At 48.0% G+C, this 16,163-nt stretch overlaps 1 protein-coding gene across 1 annotated transcript in view; it reads right to left on the bottom strand.

The window, feature by feature from the left end:
- The window catches only part of FGF12 (fibroblast growth factor 12), a 218,162-nt gene extending 214,440 nt beyond the window's left edge, over positions 1 to 3,722 (bottom strand). The window contains exons 1-2 of the mRNA XM_086843649.1: positions 3,647 to 3,722; positions 3,406 to 3,546 (exon numbers count right to left, since the gene is read on the bottom strand). Coding sequence (XP_086699775.1) covers positions 3,406 to 3,418 — 13 coding nt within the window. The 5' untranslated portion in view covers positions 3,419 to 3,546; positions 3,647 to 3,722. The remainder of the gene's footprint in view (positions 1 to 3,405; positions 3,547 to 3,646) is intronic.
- Positions 3,723 to 16,163: the final 12,441 nt, after the last annotated feature.

The raw sequence follows: 16,163 nt of genomic DNA, 5'->3' as shown, positions 1-16,163 counted from the left end.
GCAGTCCCTCTCTACTCCATCCAGAAGCCCAGGGATCCATTCCACACTGTGCAGCTTAACTCTTGTTCACTTGATTTCTTTTCCAGCCTCTGAGTCTGAACATCACTGCATGACGTTCCTTCCTCTGCTAAGCATCTTTCTAACTGTGACTGAAGAATCTGGCAAATGACCAAGTATTCTTTAACCTCCACATTAACTATTGTTAGCTTTGGCAAAGCCCAGCTCCCGGGATGCCTGGTGTGGTATCGCTTACTGCTGCAGCCTACAGGAACTGCTGTAGTGGCGAGATTGAGAGAACAGGGATCAGGTAGCAGATGCAAAACAGAGCTCTCACCCACAGTGCCTTCTATCCCCTCACTACCTAATGAGCTTTGGGAACAACTACAACTTTTAAGCTCCTTACTTCTGCAAAAGGTTTGGAGACAGTGAATGTGCAGAACAGAGTTAAGTCAGAGAAGCTGTAAGTTAGATGAGGCCAAATGCTACTTTTAGATCACCAAGATGGGTTGGTAACATTGCAGCTCCACAGTGTGTTATTTATCTTCTAGGCATGCTGAGGAGATAGAGATGTTTGGCTCGAGCCAGCTTTGTCTGCTGGAAGATGGCACAGGCTGCACCACCTCCTCAACCCTCAACAGAACCATCTTGGCTACAGCTACAGCCCTAACACTAAAGTCCTTAGTCCCACATCCCACTGCACAAAAACTAGGATATATCTTTCTCCCCTCATTCTCATGAATAAGTCCAACCAGTGAAATCACTTATGGCTGCTCTGAGCAGTGCCAGAGATGGTTCTTCAGCTCATTTTTTACAGCAGACTGCAGGCTTTGCAAAGCACCAGCTCCAGCCATATTCAGACAACCAAGTTCTACTGATGGCAAATCTTATGCAGAAATGTCCACAGCATTCATCAGGGATAGCTGAATTCAGGGACCAGACGGCAGGTTTTCTTAAACAGACTTCATGTTGCTTAATATAGCACACACTCTTCCCCAGTATCTGCACAACACTGAGCTGGAGATGTTCTGAGATTTGCACTGAGGAAGACTAAAGGGTGGGAGAAAGGCTGCAGGAGGAAGCATTTAAAAAGCAAGAGATGACTTTGGAGAAACATCATCTGCAAGCAACAATCTCCTAAGATAGGACTCCCAAAGCAGAGGCCTGGTTAGTAATGAAAACAAAATATAAACCAGTGCCTAGTCAGGAAATGCAGTTGCAAATCCATCCAGGATTAGTCTCAGAAGCTGGAGATGTGAAGAGTTTAGTCTGGCTCGCACCTTTCCTCTGGGGAGATGTCCTGCATTGTGCCTCACCGTACACCTACACGAAACTGCTCCGTGAGACCCGTGCACCACAGGCCTTCTCACGCCACTCCAACATGATCCAAGTTACAAAAATTACTTCAGTGCCGACACAACTGGATCTCTGCTGTGAGAAGACTTCCTTTGCCTTCTCATTTCTTCATTGAGATGCCAAAGTTCCTTGCGTATTTCCTTTAAGGTCATCCCTGCTTTGGACCTGTCCCATTTTGGTACCTTGATTTTTGCTGGGTTTGCTCTCCACAGCTGGTTTTTTTACATAGATAGAGGAAATGCAGAGAGTATTTGTCCCCTTCCTCTACCCCATGAAGAAAAATCTCTAGTAACAGCAAACTGCTCAGAATTTTCTTGCATAAAAACAAGCAGCAACTCTTGGGTTTACCTCATTCCTACCATCCCTTCCACCAAAGTCAAGCACCTGGCAACACGGACTGCTGTGGAGCCCATCTCGCAACTAATAAACACAAGTACCGGCAGCCCCAAAATCTGCCTCATCAGACACTCACTGCCAATTCAGGCAGCAACTACAGCTTAACAGTCACTGTTTGCAAAGGATATGAGCTGGGAAACCCACCTTCTGGAGGTGCTTTTAGCACCAGCTACCTGGACCCTTGTTTTATTGCAGATGTTCCCTTCCTGCTCCCTGCAAAACTCCTCCAGCTACACGAGCTCCATCTGAAGTTCCATGGAGAGACCTTTTGCCTGCCCGTAGTGCACAGCAAGGCACGCAGTGTGTTATACTAAAGTCACAGTCCATTTGTTGTGCATCAAGACAAGTACCAGCAGGACATTCAAAAGGCAAAGGTGGCCCATCTCAGCTTAACTGTGAAAACAGCATGGATAGTAAAAAATTATCTTTAAGGCTAACATGACTGCTGTGAGCTTTTTAATTTAAATCAAGTCTTCGCAGATACGCTTTCCTGAGAGGTACTTACCTGTCCCCAAGCCCTGGTATATCTATTGATCACTGCCCACAAGAAACTGCACTTTATAGGGCATACTGCCTCCTTATGATTGAAATAGCTTCCTTCCTTAATCAGCATATAATCAGGTATTCCCACACAGGAGAACTATAGCCCTGATTGACAAGATAGTTACAAAAATAAACCTGGGGTTTAAATATAGCTTGCTCGTCTCCCTGGAAGGTATGTAGTATTGTGTTATACAAGTCTACCATAATTTTCCTTGAATTAATACAGTCCATATTGCCCCACTGCCTTGGTCGCTATCAATTAAACTGCTCGCAGATTTGTGCTGTACAGGAGAGCTGGCAGCTACGTTGGGTGGGAATGGCAACTCGCCTTCCCTCTGCATGGACCCACCATCAGTATTTCACTGGCAATTAACGCGTACGGGTTTTGAGTTCACGTACCAGTTGAATGTGTGATTTCCAATGCAATTGTAGAGGTGGATAGGTAAATAAGCGTGCAGGATCACACAGCTATGTATGGAAACAAAATGCATACGCTTAACCTGAAGGGATATACGTGGATGAGATACGTCTGTATGCAAACACACAAGCTATCCAGGCAAGATTTAATTATCTCCTCTTTCTAGGGTGGACAGTTCAATAGCACAATACTCATTGCATTTCTTCCAATTTATCGGGATGTTCTGATGTATTAAATATGCGATGTAACGAGGGCAGAGCTCTATAGCCCTGATCTCGTTTCAGAAAAAAAGAAAAATTAGATTTATTTTTTTTAAAACCCATTCTAATAATAAAATGCTTTTCATCTGTTAAAAAACTCCCCATTGCTGACCGGCTAAAAAAAAAAAAAAAAAAACACGGGACAGACCTCGTATTTATTATGCAAATCCTTAGCATTAAGAAAACAAATCACCAACTAACATCTGTCTCGCCCTAAAGGAAAATAAATTAAAAAAAGCCAGCCACCCTTCCCCTGGCTCCCTGGCTCCCTGCGCAGCGGGCCGAGCACCCCGCGGGATCGGCAGGGACGCGCCTCCCGCCCGCTCCCCGCCGGTGCTGCAATGTCCCCAGCACAGCGGCAGCCTCGGCCGCCCGGCCCCGCACCAGCCCGGCCACTGCGGTCCTTTCGCCGCCGCCCCCCCGCGCCCGACCCACCTTTCCCTTCCATCGCGGAGCCTTGCGAGCGCCGGCAAGTTGCGGGAAGACGCGCACCCTCCTCAGCCGAGAGCCCGGCGGGCAGAGCCGGCCGCCGCTGCCTCGCTCCGCGGTGGGGACGGCGCTGTCACAGCCCCGGAGCTGCAAGCAAGCAAGCGGCGGGGGGGGACGGCGTGAGCGGCCGGGCCCCCCGCAGCCCCCGCGGCGCGGGGCGCGGAGCGGGGCGGGGGGAGCGCGTTACCTGGCGCCGGCGGGAGCTGTCCCTGGCCGAGCGGTGCTGCGGGGGCGAGTGGCTCCGCGGCCCCGCGCTCCGGCACCGCCCGCATGCGCGCCCCGCCCGCGCCCCGCCCCCGCACCGCGGCAGCGCCGGGCCCGGCTGCGGGATCCGCGCAGCGAGCGCCGCGCACGGACCGCGGGCACGGACGGCGGCAGCGCCCCGGGGCTCGCCGCGGGCACGGACGGCGCCCGACGGAGCCCCCCGAGCCGGGTTCGGGACCCCGCAGCCTTGCGCCGCACGGCCCCGCTGCTGCGGGAGCGCCGCCGGTCCCGCAGCTGCCCCGCACAGCCCCGGAGCGCAACTCCCACGCCGGGCGGGTCGGGGACATCGCTCCGCTCGCCCCCGGCCGCCCCGGACCCTGCGCGCCAGGCTGAGCCCGCGCACCTGCGGACTCGGAGAGGAGCTCTCAGGAGATGCCCAGTCTCAGGTTCAGGCCTTCCCTGGATATGTTGTTTCAAGATTAATTATGCTGATTCATAAAACATCCACCTCATGGCTAGTTTATGCTTTTCCACCTTTGCATCCAGCCGCTGGATTTCACTCCTGGATTTCACCCATCCTCTAACTCGTTAATAAAATAAGCAGTCCCCTACTAATAAGAAGTTGATAAAACATTCATACCAGGATCAAGTCACTTCATCCCTGCTAGAAAGTTTCTCCACACTGGAATTACCTCTTGAGCTTTTTTCATATTTTTAATTTTGGTGCAGTGGGGATGGTAAAACCCAGTTCTGTGTTCATTTTTACGATTAGTGCTACTGAAAAAGCAGCTCACGGCATCCACCGTGCTGGGAGCTGCACAAACAGAGGATAGATGGCTCCAGAATGATATAAGTTTCTAAATACAGGAACAGTAACTCCTGTCTTTTACTGTTGCTTTATACATCCTGGTGTTCATATCTTCCCTTCTTACCTAGGACTGGCAAAACACAAATTACATGATCTCTCAATCTTTTCATTCTAAGCTACTGCAAACCATCCTGCAAACACTACCTATGGGCATTCACATCCCAAAGGCAAACCCTGCATTTGGTTGTGAAGGTGAACACTGCACACATCATTCCACCTTAGCACATGGTCCAGGCAGCTCAGAACAACACCTGCTGCCACCCCACAAGGCGCCAGGGAACTTCAGTTAGAGATGGTCTATTAGTGCAAAAAAATCAACTGGAAACAGCTCAGGATGAAGACCTAGCACATGAAATCCACATTTTAGCTGGCTCCTATCCATTTATTAGGTCCCACACTATTGTGAAGAATGACATTAGGATCTTTTTTAGTTTCAGGACTGAATAGTCAGGTACTGTAGGCAAGCTGTGAGTCAAACTGTGCTATACAGAACAGATGAAGCAGACTTTGAAACTGAAGAAGCAACAGACATTTACTTTGACCTTCTAGTCAAATCATCAATTCTTTCTTTGACTGATGAGGTATCCTATTTCCCTGTTGCTATATCTTTGCCCACCATCAGTGCCAAACTGACTCGACTACACTTCCAGGGTCAATCTGTGTGCTTTTTCTGAAAAGCAATGAAACAATGACTCATTCAAGGTCTATTAGTCCTCACTAACGTTACAAAACACAATCACATTATACACAAGAGTGCTCCACAACTCCTCAGCCAGTTTTTTATAACTCTTGGACTCAAGTTATCAACTCCCACAGATGAAAATCAGGCAAAATCTCAAAGGACATTAAAGTTCCTGGCATCCGAGTTCAAGAACAGCTTTTAACAGAAAGAAGGCAAAGAAACACCCAAACTTTTTACAGCCAGGCTGTTTACCAAGAACACAATCTGAGGCATCATTTGTAATAGCAGGCACTGGACCAATGAACTAAGAGCCTCATTTCAAAGCTGTGCACTCCCTGGAAAGCTAACAGCCATCAACTGATGCTAACTCAGCTTCACAGAAAAAGCTGGGAAACAGTTCCTAGCTGAAGGCATCAAGCTGAGCCCCATAGCCATGAGACTTCATGAAGACCAAGTATAGGAAATGTATTTTTCCAGTGTCATGACAGGATCAGCCATAATATGCTCTCCACTGGCAAAGGTAGGTTGAAGTTTGGGGTTTTTGTGGAGGTACAAAGGAAGGGGGAGTCAAAGTTCAAAGGTCTCACTCTTAGAAAACAAGGCAAAATTAACTTCTTGTTGTTGTTGTTGTTTTGCTTTTGAGATGTGAAGCATTTCTTCCTTTGGGGTAACAGAGGGTAGATACATAGATCAAACACCCAAACCCACTAATCCACACATTCAGTTTTCAATTACAGTTTATCAGAGCTTTCTGGGTCACATCTGGGGCATCACAATTTCTCTTCAAAATCACAAAACCATCACAAGGCCTTAAGATTCATGTTCTTAAAAAGCCAGCTTGAGGAGAGAAGTCCCTCCCTTTGCTCTTTCAAAGCTTCTCTCCTCAATGCAAAGAAGCAAATAGAAAGGAATAAATCCAGTGAGTATTTCCCCTTCCTTGCCATTTACAGGTCATCTTTCAAATTACTTATCAGTAGAAAGAAATATAATATTGCCTGTGCTCTATTTTACATTAAAGTACATCCTGCATTAAAGTACCAGGCAAGCTGGACCAGCTCAAGTTAGCCCACTGTTTCGCCTTTAGTCCCTCAGGAGAGTCTGAGCCTCCTCTGGATTTGCAAGTATCCAGCATCAAATAACACCACACACACTAATGGCATCTCAGTAGTGCATCAGGTTCTTCCCCAAAGCACAGCAAGAGAAAGCATTGCAGCACTCAGGAGGTGCAGATGTGCTGAGCCTGGAATCTTTCCTACTCACACCCTTTAGCCAAGATGAAAGAAGAGCCTTTGAAGCACCTCTCTGCTGTATTAAAGTCCACAGGGTTGCCAGGGTTGCTTCCTCCATGTTTTGCTCCTCCAAGCTTTGGGAGTAAGCTGGAATCACAATACAATTAAGAAGGTGTCTCAATCCAAGCACAAACCACCCTGTACAGACTGTGCTCTCCCAAAATCCCTCAGCATATCCTTGGCCCCTGTCATGGCAAGGAGATGGCTATTTGGGAAAGGCAGAGTTATTCCCTCTTGATGTTAGTCCTGAGTGGTTTTTTACAGAAATGCAAACACTGGGCTTCTTCATGGCCACCTGCACTGTTGTTTGATCAGCAGGGCTTTTGCTCAGCCTGTGCTGCTGAAGACCTGCTCACTCCACCAGACTGACTCGCCCTGAGCAGCAGAGAGCTGCCCCCTCTTCCCAGGGGTGGCAGGACAACATGTAAGGTCCTACTGGTGGAGGCAAGGATCCCCTTGACAGAGCTCAGCCTGTACAGGTGAGAGGGAACAGCAAGGGCTCAGCTTGGCCGCTCTTACAGAGTGCTCCAGACAGAAACAGAAATGTTTCCTGGGCCTTCAGCTGTCAAGGAACCTGTTGCTTCCTACCTTGATGGTGGAGGCTGGGCAGAGCCCACTGCCTTCCCCTGTACCTTTCCATAAGCTGCTGGCTTTGAAACAGCCCTGACCACAGCCAGGATAAAGCCAAGTGGCCGTTTTGGCACTGCTGCAGACTGTAAGCCCACATGATGATCATACATGGTCTCCCAGCTGCTGCTGCTCCTGCCCATCTGCTACCTGGCACAGAGCCTCCTTCTCTAAGAGGAAACCTCCATTCACGAGGGCAGAGACACCAGCCAGCCTGCAAGGTTGTGCACATAGCCACACATTCTGCCGTGCCTACATGGGGCACTTCTGCATGAGGCTGGACGAGCCAGGAGGGAGCAGATTGCCAGTGGTGGGGTATCATCTGCCAGTGACAGTTTCTGGTGATAACCATCCAAAATAGAAACAAAGTCAGGCAAAGAGGCACAATCTCCAGGGCCAGGAAACCTACTGGCTTCTATACCAAGCTGTGCACAAAAGCCACAAGGCAACTTCACTTTCATTTCAAGAGAGTGCAGATTGAGATGCCAAGGTTCCCAATGCCTGTTCCCAAACTGCCCAGAAGCAAACTTCAGCACCCAGGTAAGAGTTCCCAGCCAGAGAGAGAGTTGTTCTCACTTCAAGCAACAGAATAACATTTGTCCTACACAAAGTTTAAAGACAATGTTTCTTGAAGACGGTGAACAACTCAATCAAAAAGGAACTACACCGAGTTCTGGCCAAGGAGAAGTAACTACTAACTTGGAGGTTCAGTGTGGGTCTAACCTCAAAGCCAGCTGCAATGGGGAGCAAGACCCAGTTAAGTGCTTCTGAAAGTCCTTTTTTGACGTCTGAAGCATCTATCCAAAACCACCAATGGGCACTGTTAGCTAGCTGCCATCATCAGCCAGCAGAGCAGATTCCTTAAGGACAGAGAAAGAAAACAGCTCTGTACCACACCATGCTCAGAAGATGTCCACGTGCCATGAGCTGTGCTCAGATAAGCACAAGCCAGAGCAGCAGGTTCCAAGAAAGTAGGCCATGACACAGCAGCAGCAGGAAGGACCTCTAGCACTACTGAGAAAGCAAAGAACACAGCGGGGGACAAAGAGGAGTAAACAGAGACCAGAAGTTTTTAATAATATAGGTAGAGTAAAATACAAAAAACATTTCTACAAGCTGTAATCCATCACCCTGAGAATGATGCACATAGCTTCTGAATACGAGCAAAACACAAATGATTACTACATCATCAGCTGCTGTCACCTCCTTACATCACCCAAATAGTTGCTAGAAGCAGAGGAAGTGCATTAGGAGCTGATGTGTGAAATAAAGACCAAAGTAAAGCCACAACCTTTGAGCTAGCTCAGAGTTTAATTACATAAAATTATTGATTAAATGTTGTTGAGATTAATCAGTCAGTATTATAATAATAAAGAAAAAAATACTAATGCCACAGAAGTACCAAAAAAATAAGGGAGAGATTTTGCAATTACTTGCTAAGTCAAAAACTACTATGGAAGATAATCATTGATGGGGGAACCATCCTGTCACTGACACAGAGGAAGTTCTTTCTGAGCACCAGCTTTCTTCTGCTGCTATTCATCACAAACATCCACATATACCCATTTACACTAATAAGAGTATTGATGTTGATTTTAATGGTAGTTAGATCTGACACAGAAAGCTCAACTCCCAATTTTAGTTTTCTGTGAAATTCTGAGTGCCCCAAGCTCACCAAAATCTATGGAAGGTCAGAGTTGTTCTCAGTCCTTGCAGAAAAATGCTTTGTGTTTTCAGGGCTAACTCTCAGACCCTGTGAGCCCCAGCCCAGGCTTCTGGTAACTCGGAGTAGTAAATAACTTTGTCAGCTCCTTGACCAGGGTGGGACAGGGAGGAAGGTGTCTGAAGTCAGGTTGTTCCACCATTGTAAAAGTTTAAGAATTTCATGTTACTAGATAAAACATGAAAATTAGCTGCTGAATGGAGCTCCTTAAGTTCTAGTCCCATTTTTACTTGATTAGAAAAGGTAATTACATGTATTTGGAATTTACACAAGGTAAAAAACCTTTACAGGGCAGAGGCAGGAAAGAGCTTCCTGCTGACATCTCAGCCCTCCTAAGAGCCAGGTGCTTGAATGCTTGCACTATTCACCTTAAAATCCTATTTGCCTATGTCTATTTCCTACAATACAAAAAATAAAAATCTATTAGCTCATTGCTAATCTACAGCCATCAGCACTGAGTAGCATGCACATTCTTCATCTGCTATTTCAAGAAATCATGGCAAGCTGACCTCTGCCAAGGCCCAGAAAGCAATTTCTTTGCCTTATTTGTAAGAGCCATTTCTAGAGCACTGATCTCTGGCCTCAGCCACCACAGTCCTGAGATACCCCTTAAGGTGGCTATCCAATGCCACCTAACAACCCCCAGAATCCTAAGCATGTGTCAGACTGCTCCAGTGAGCCTGATGTAAGGGACAGCAGAGCCTTGAGCATAAAGAGTCATCTCCTATCCAGCTCCAGCATCTTTTTCCATTTGTCTGTGTTTACCCTGTTCATTTTAATGCTATGTTTTCCAGAATGTTAGAAAATAACAAATGCAATAAAACACGCAGAGCCAGGACTATTATCATCAGTGTATTCATAGTGCAGCTTTTCCATGCCTCAGGGACTTGGATGTCTGTGATATTTCAGGCTGAAACTTAGTTTGTTCAAATACAAGAGACAGATGAGCACTGCTTGATACCAGCACCACTGACAGCCTTTTGACTGGACCAGTTCAGAGCTTAAACTCCTCTTGGCCTGTGTCATGAAAAATAGCGAGAAATTAAATTCAAACAAAAGTGAGATGTGCAATAGAAAAAGCAAAGAGGAGTGAAGAAGGGAAAATGACAAAAGCAGAGGGCAATCCTAAATAAACAAACTCTTACCTAAACAAGAAGAGTCCTCAGGAGTGAAGCCCTTCAGTGGGGAGTTCAGCTGCCTACCCCACCTGTACAACCAAACCTCATGCCTTTAACCCAAGCCTTGCAAAGCATGACTGCTTAGAAGAGTACAACTCTCCTTTCTAAACATTGCAGCAGCACTTTCAAAGTAACAGTTAAATATAAATGTAGAAAATAGTGGAGACTCAAGAAAGGTCTGGAATTGCTCTCAGTGTAGTCAGCAAGTTACTTCAATCCTGTTCATTCTACAGCAGTTCCCCATCTCTGCCCTGTTGCAGACTTTTCAGCAAAGGATGAAGCAAGACTGAGATCATGGGCAGCATTTGTAACCTGCTGCCTGTTAGATGTTCAAACAGACTGCAGCAAGTGCAGCCATGAGTCAGAAGAGCCACATGCTCCTGGGAAGAGTCTTCCTTTATTCTACACATGTCAAGTATGAGGGGCTGGTTTTCCCATCAAGGAGAGATGTCCAAGCTGTGTTTGAGAGGCATCTTCAAGAACCAAGTCCTGAAAGCACTCAACACCTGAGTGAGATCAGAAAGGCTCCTGTTTCTCTGCCCATCTTCCACCCTCGCCTCTGAAGAGCCTGCTGTGGCCCAGAAGCCCTGGAATAGCAGTTTTTCAGCTGTCAGTGCTACACACACCTGCCATGCAGACCAGAGCTGGCCATAACAGCTAAGCCAGCTAAGAGGCTGTCCAGGAGCACAGTCCTGCTGCTGCCCATCCCAGCCATGCCCAAGGCTGATCTCCTTTGGCTCCAGGAGGGTCTGAATGGACTCAATATTGTCCTTTCCCAGAATCTCATTTTCTAATGCACAAAAAACTAGCCTTTTCTGCCCAGCATTTCTTAGTTTACTGATGAGGAAAAAGTGTATTTCTGTTTCTTAGTCAAAGTGGTTACCCTTTAAAACTTAAATATCAGAACCAAGCAGCAGCTTCAACAAGCAGTGCTAAGAGGACATTCCTCTCTTGTCAGAGGACCAGCTGCACAGATACTGAGTGGTGAGAAAAAGAAAACAGCAATCCCTTGGGCACGTTTACAGTATTTGCTGCATTAGAGGTCAGGTTTGTAGAACACCAACTCCAAGAGATATTTCTTCTGGGCTAGGGAAGGGATCACCTTGAAATCAACACTCAGCATAAACTGAAGAAGCCTGGGATGACTCTCACCAAGAAGGAAAAACTGTGTCAGTAAGAGAAAAAGGTGCCAGCAAAGGTTTATGTGGTGTGGGAGAAGTATGCATTAAAATAGCTGTGACCTGAGAATCCAGTGCCATATTCAAGCTAAGTGACATGCACATTGAGGGCCTTACAGCAATGCCAGTTGTAACTGGAAAAGCAGGGATTGACTGAAGGTGAGGGGACACTGAAAAGCTCTGATTGAAGCAAACACCTGGATCTGCACAGAGATCTTCCAGATCTTCCTCTCTCCTCCTGTTCTCATACTGAGGGGAGGGGGCAAGGCAACCCCAAAGGCAATTTACTGCTTGGATTAGATCAGTCAAAGAAGATGTAAAGGGAGGAGAGAAAGAGCCCAAGGACAGAGTGATATAGGACACTTGAACAAATTTAGATTGGAAAAGGCCAAAGGGAAAAACAGCATCCTCCAAGGAACTTTGTGAATAACAGTCTAGGGAGAGAAGGGAAGAACAGAGGAGTAACATCCCAAGTGATAAGAGTAAGGACATGAGAGGAAAGAAGGGCTGCCTGATGAAGGCACTTTGCAAGTCAAGGTGCAGTATTTAGAGAAACACGTGGGGGCTTGAATAGCAAGTTTGTTTTTTAAGGAAAAGCTGCCAGAAGAGAGGGTGGGCTGGAGGGAAAGAATAACAGCATGGATAGGAATAGATATAAGGAGTCTGGAAGATCGAAGAAGGTGCTGGTGCTCCCATCCAAGAGACAAGGACAGGAAAGAAGAGCATATCATCTTGCATTTCTTTTTAAATGTAGAAGTAGAAAAGATTTTGGTCAGAAAAATAAACGAAGGCAGAGGAGGAAGGTTTGGACTGACTCAAAGTGGCAGGAAGCCAGCTGTGGCTGAATCCCACACCAACAAGAAAGCTAGAGAAGGAAAGCCATTTAGTCAGCAAGATGGTGAAACTGAAAGTTTAGCACATTCAGCATGGCAAAATGGTTTGAGACCCTCCAAGTAACAAGAGTAGAAGCCCAGGTTCGAGTGCACAAGGACTGGGAATCAACAAGTGCCACACTTGTGATGTGGAGAAGACAAGAGGTTCAGGATGAGTGGAGATCAGCAAACAAGAGAGCCGACAGCAAGGAAACAAGAAGATGCAATGTCAAGGCTGAGAGCCCTGGAAACACCAAGTGATGGGATGTGCAGCCAAGTGGGGGGCAGGGGAAAAAGAAAAAAGAAAAAAAGTCAGTGAGTGGGAAAAGCAGTAAAACAATGGAATTGTTTTCCTGGGGAAGATCCTGTCAGGATCAAGAAAGCACTAAAAGCATTTGCTGGAAACAACGCTTGATCCTGAAGATTTCTCACATCATGATTATGTCAACAACAAAATGACACCCTCAGTGCAGGGGTCAGAGCTCCACTCTAAGGTGCCAGCCCCGGGTAGGAGTGAGGCTGAACTGAGACTCCCCGGGCCAGTGTGTGCAGGCTCCTTCCCGAGCTGCGAGCTCCAGCCGAGCAGTCTCCCCCGTTCCCCGGCTGCAGCCCTCCTACGTGCACGGAGCGCTGCAATTCCGGCATCTGCACAACGACACGAGCCACGCTTGCCACATGAAGGGAAAGCTCATCTCCCTGCCCGCTGCCACCTGCTATTCCCTCCTTCCCGCCGCACCCATCCTCTCCTGCTTGCTTTGATTCCCCACTCCTCCTCCCCCTGCACTTTGTACAGCCCCGAGTCACAGCAGAGCGGCCCGGGGGGATCCCGCAGCGCCCCGGATCCCGCAGCGCCCCGGATCCCGGGATATCCCGGGGGGATCCCGCAGCACCCCGGATCCCGCAGTACCCCGGACCCCGGATCGGGGGGGATCCCGCAGCACCCCGGATCCCGGCCCGGGGGGGATCCCGGATCGGGGGGGATCCCGGAGCACCCCGGATCCCGCAGCACCCCGGATCCCGGATCCCGGGGGATCCCGGATCGGGGGGGATCCCGCAGCACCCCGGATCCCGCAGCACCCCGGATCCCGGCCCGGGGGGGATCCCGGCCCGGGGGGGATCCCGGAGCACCCCGGATCCCGGATCGGGGGGGATCCCGCAGTACCCCGGATCCCGCAGCACCCCGGATCCCGGCCCGGGGGGGATCCCGGATCCCGGGGGGATCCCGCAGCACCCCGGATCCCGCAGCGCCCCGGATCCCGGCCCGGGGGGGATCCCGCAGCACCCCGGATCCCGCAGCACCCCGGATCCCGGCCCGGGGGGGATCCCGGGATATCCCGGGGTTGTCCCCAGACTGCGCACGGTGCCGCCCTCTCCCGGCGGGAGCGGGAATTCCCGGATCCCTCCCCTGGGAGCATCAGCCTGGCCTCCACAGCCCTCGAGCGGCCGTGGGGCTGCCCAGGACACAGGGCTGTAGCTTTCCGAGCGCTGTAAATGCGTATGGGCATTTCTCAAGTGCCTTTCCGATAGATCACATACAGGCACCGTGGTAAAAGCCCAGTGCAGATTGTGATGCTCAGCTGCGCACGGAGCTGCTCAGGCACACCCATTATCCCAAATCCTACGGTACAATTATCCCTGAGAAAGACTCTGCTTAGCTACTAGAGCCAGGTTCATTCAGCACTTGGAGAAAGTTGCATGCTCATTCTCCCTTTTCCAGTCCGCATTCCCATGTGCACACATTTAGGTGGCTCTCAAAATAATTCATTTCTGGTTGGGGGACCTAAATAAACTGTGTTCCAGTTCCTCTGTAGGACCAGGTGTCAGGAACCTAAATCCCTGCCTTTTGGCCCAAATTCAGTAACAAGTATACAATACCCCTTTTAGACACTACTAACAACACGTGCCCAGGCAGCTTCCATGGGAGAGCCTTTGCCAGAGATGGGATCGGGACATGGATCACTTCACCCGGCTCTTGTGTATCTTTAGGCAAGGAGTCCTGCCTCAGGTGAAACCATCTGCTCCTGTTACTGGACTGGATCATTCTCTTTACCATCCCAATTCACTTAAATTGGCATCATATAACAGCTTCCTCACACGAGCACTTTGTGAGAATTCAAAGAACGCAAATGCAGGAATCTCTGTAGCCCCCAAACTACCTGATAACCAGCTTCTCACTTACAAACTCTGAGAAACACCAGAAGACTGACATTGCAATGCCAGTGCCAACAGAGCACAACCACACACATTTATTTATTTAAATGCATTACAGATATTGCCACAAACAAGGAGCTGCAAGTGCTACAGATGCACGAGGGGGCAATCACCCATTATTTCTGCCTGATCCTGGCCTTGCAATCCCCATCCTGATTAAATTACTAAGGGTAGGATTATCAGTAGGATAATCAGATGCAGTGTCTAATCTGGATAACCCAGCATTACTGGGCCTCACAACACAGGATTTCACTGACCACTCAGCCAGGGCATTCCAGAGCATTACATCTCATTTTCACCACTTAAAGGATTCAAACACCCTAGACACTTGTGCAGAGGGGAAAGCTAAGGAACAGAATCACAATTTCAGTCAAATGCAACAGCATTTGCATAACTGCTGCGTTTCCAAGAAGTCCCAGAACCAGCACAACCAGGATTTCAGAGCAATCACTTATCTGAACACCTCACTGTGTATTTACAGACTTCAGAATCTACACCTTTGGGTTTTTAATAAAGCCTCAAGTTCCCAACCCATCTGTTAGGAGCAGCTACATGCAGCTTCCCCTGTCTCAAAGCAATGGCACTGTCCAAATATCTTTTTTTGGTCTGGATACATCCCTCAACCCTCCTCCAGGCTTTCCATTTCCTTGGCCTTAGCCTTGCCAAATAACATATGTGCTTGTAGGCAGCCATGAAACCTCTCGAGGGAGATCCCAAGGATAGGGGCAACTTCTAGAAATAAGAATTGTCTTAAACTTGGAGGATCTCAATATCACAACTGCCAAAATTTCTTGCTTATCACCTGCACGTAATTGTTCAACCCCAGCCTGGCTTCCACTCAGCCAAGACCTTCCTCCTCATGGTTCTACAAGTTTCTCATTCTGGAACAGAAGGTAGGACCTCAGTGATCTTCTGAAAAACAGACCCATCTTTGGGAATCTGAACTTGCTTATCTCTCATCACACAGCAAGCCAGGTTTTGTTCAGTAACAAAATGGCCTGGATAGGGCACAAAGACAGAAAGTGAACCTGATCTTTCACCTAGTCCTCCATTGTTCACAGACAGCATGAGAGGGTATTTTAAAAATCTCTTCTGATGATGTGCACAGCCTGAACTCCTGTTCTGCTCAGAAAATGAAACACTTGGAGGCTTTCATCACCTTATCAAAGTCCCTAGTGGCCCCTGGCTGCCCTCCTATGAAGAGTTTGATCTCCTTTTAGGAAGAGGATAAAGCTGTCCTTGAGCAAAGCTGCTTTTCAGTGAAGTATTGTGCTGTTTTTGTGAGAACATCAGACACCTCCAGGTGTACCTCAAACATGTATCCCTCAATAGTTACAGCTCAGATTTTTTCCAAGCAGTTCACAGAAAATAGATTGTAGGCACCTGGCTTGTGTTTGAAGGGCACATTAGAAACGTGCTTCATGGAAGAGATGTCTAGATTACATTTCTGATACTGCATAACTGCGTGTGTCCATCTTGTCTCCAATTACAAGGGCAAATAAGAAAAAGAGGACTGGGAAGGAAGAAGTTGAGCTGAGAACAAATGGAAACATTGCTGGCTGCCTTCAGTTCATACTCTCTGCCAAAAGCAAGGTCATGCAATACTATCTCCCTGCATTGTTAAAAATCTCAAAGGTAAAAGGGTACTATCATTTCAAGAATAAAAATGGCCTTATCTCCCATGAGGGATGATGACTTTTTACACAGGATAATCACACCTCCAGCAATTACAAAAATGCACAAGATCTAGAGCATCACTGCTGATTTAGCTCATCTCCACACAGAAATCAACAGCCCTCATTCACTAAGCATCAGGGATAGGAAACAGGAACAGCAACTGGCTGAGTCAGACACCAAGAAGGGAGCACATTT

The sequence above is a fragment of the Cyanistes caeruleus genome, chromosome 10 (assembly GCF_971803275.1).
Source record: "Cyanistes caeruleus chromosome 10, bCyaCae1.hap1.1, whole genome shotgun sequence".
Classification (NCBI taxonomy): Eukaryota; Metazoa; Chordata; class Aves; order Passeriformes; family Paridae; genus Cyanistes; species Cyanistes caeruleus.
This window is presented reverse-complemented; position numbering and strand designations above follow the sequence as displayed.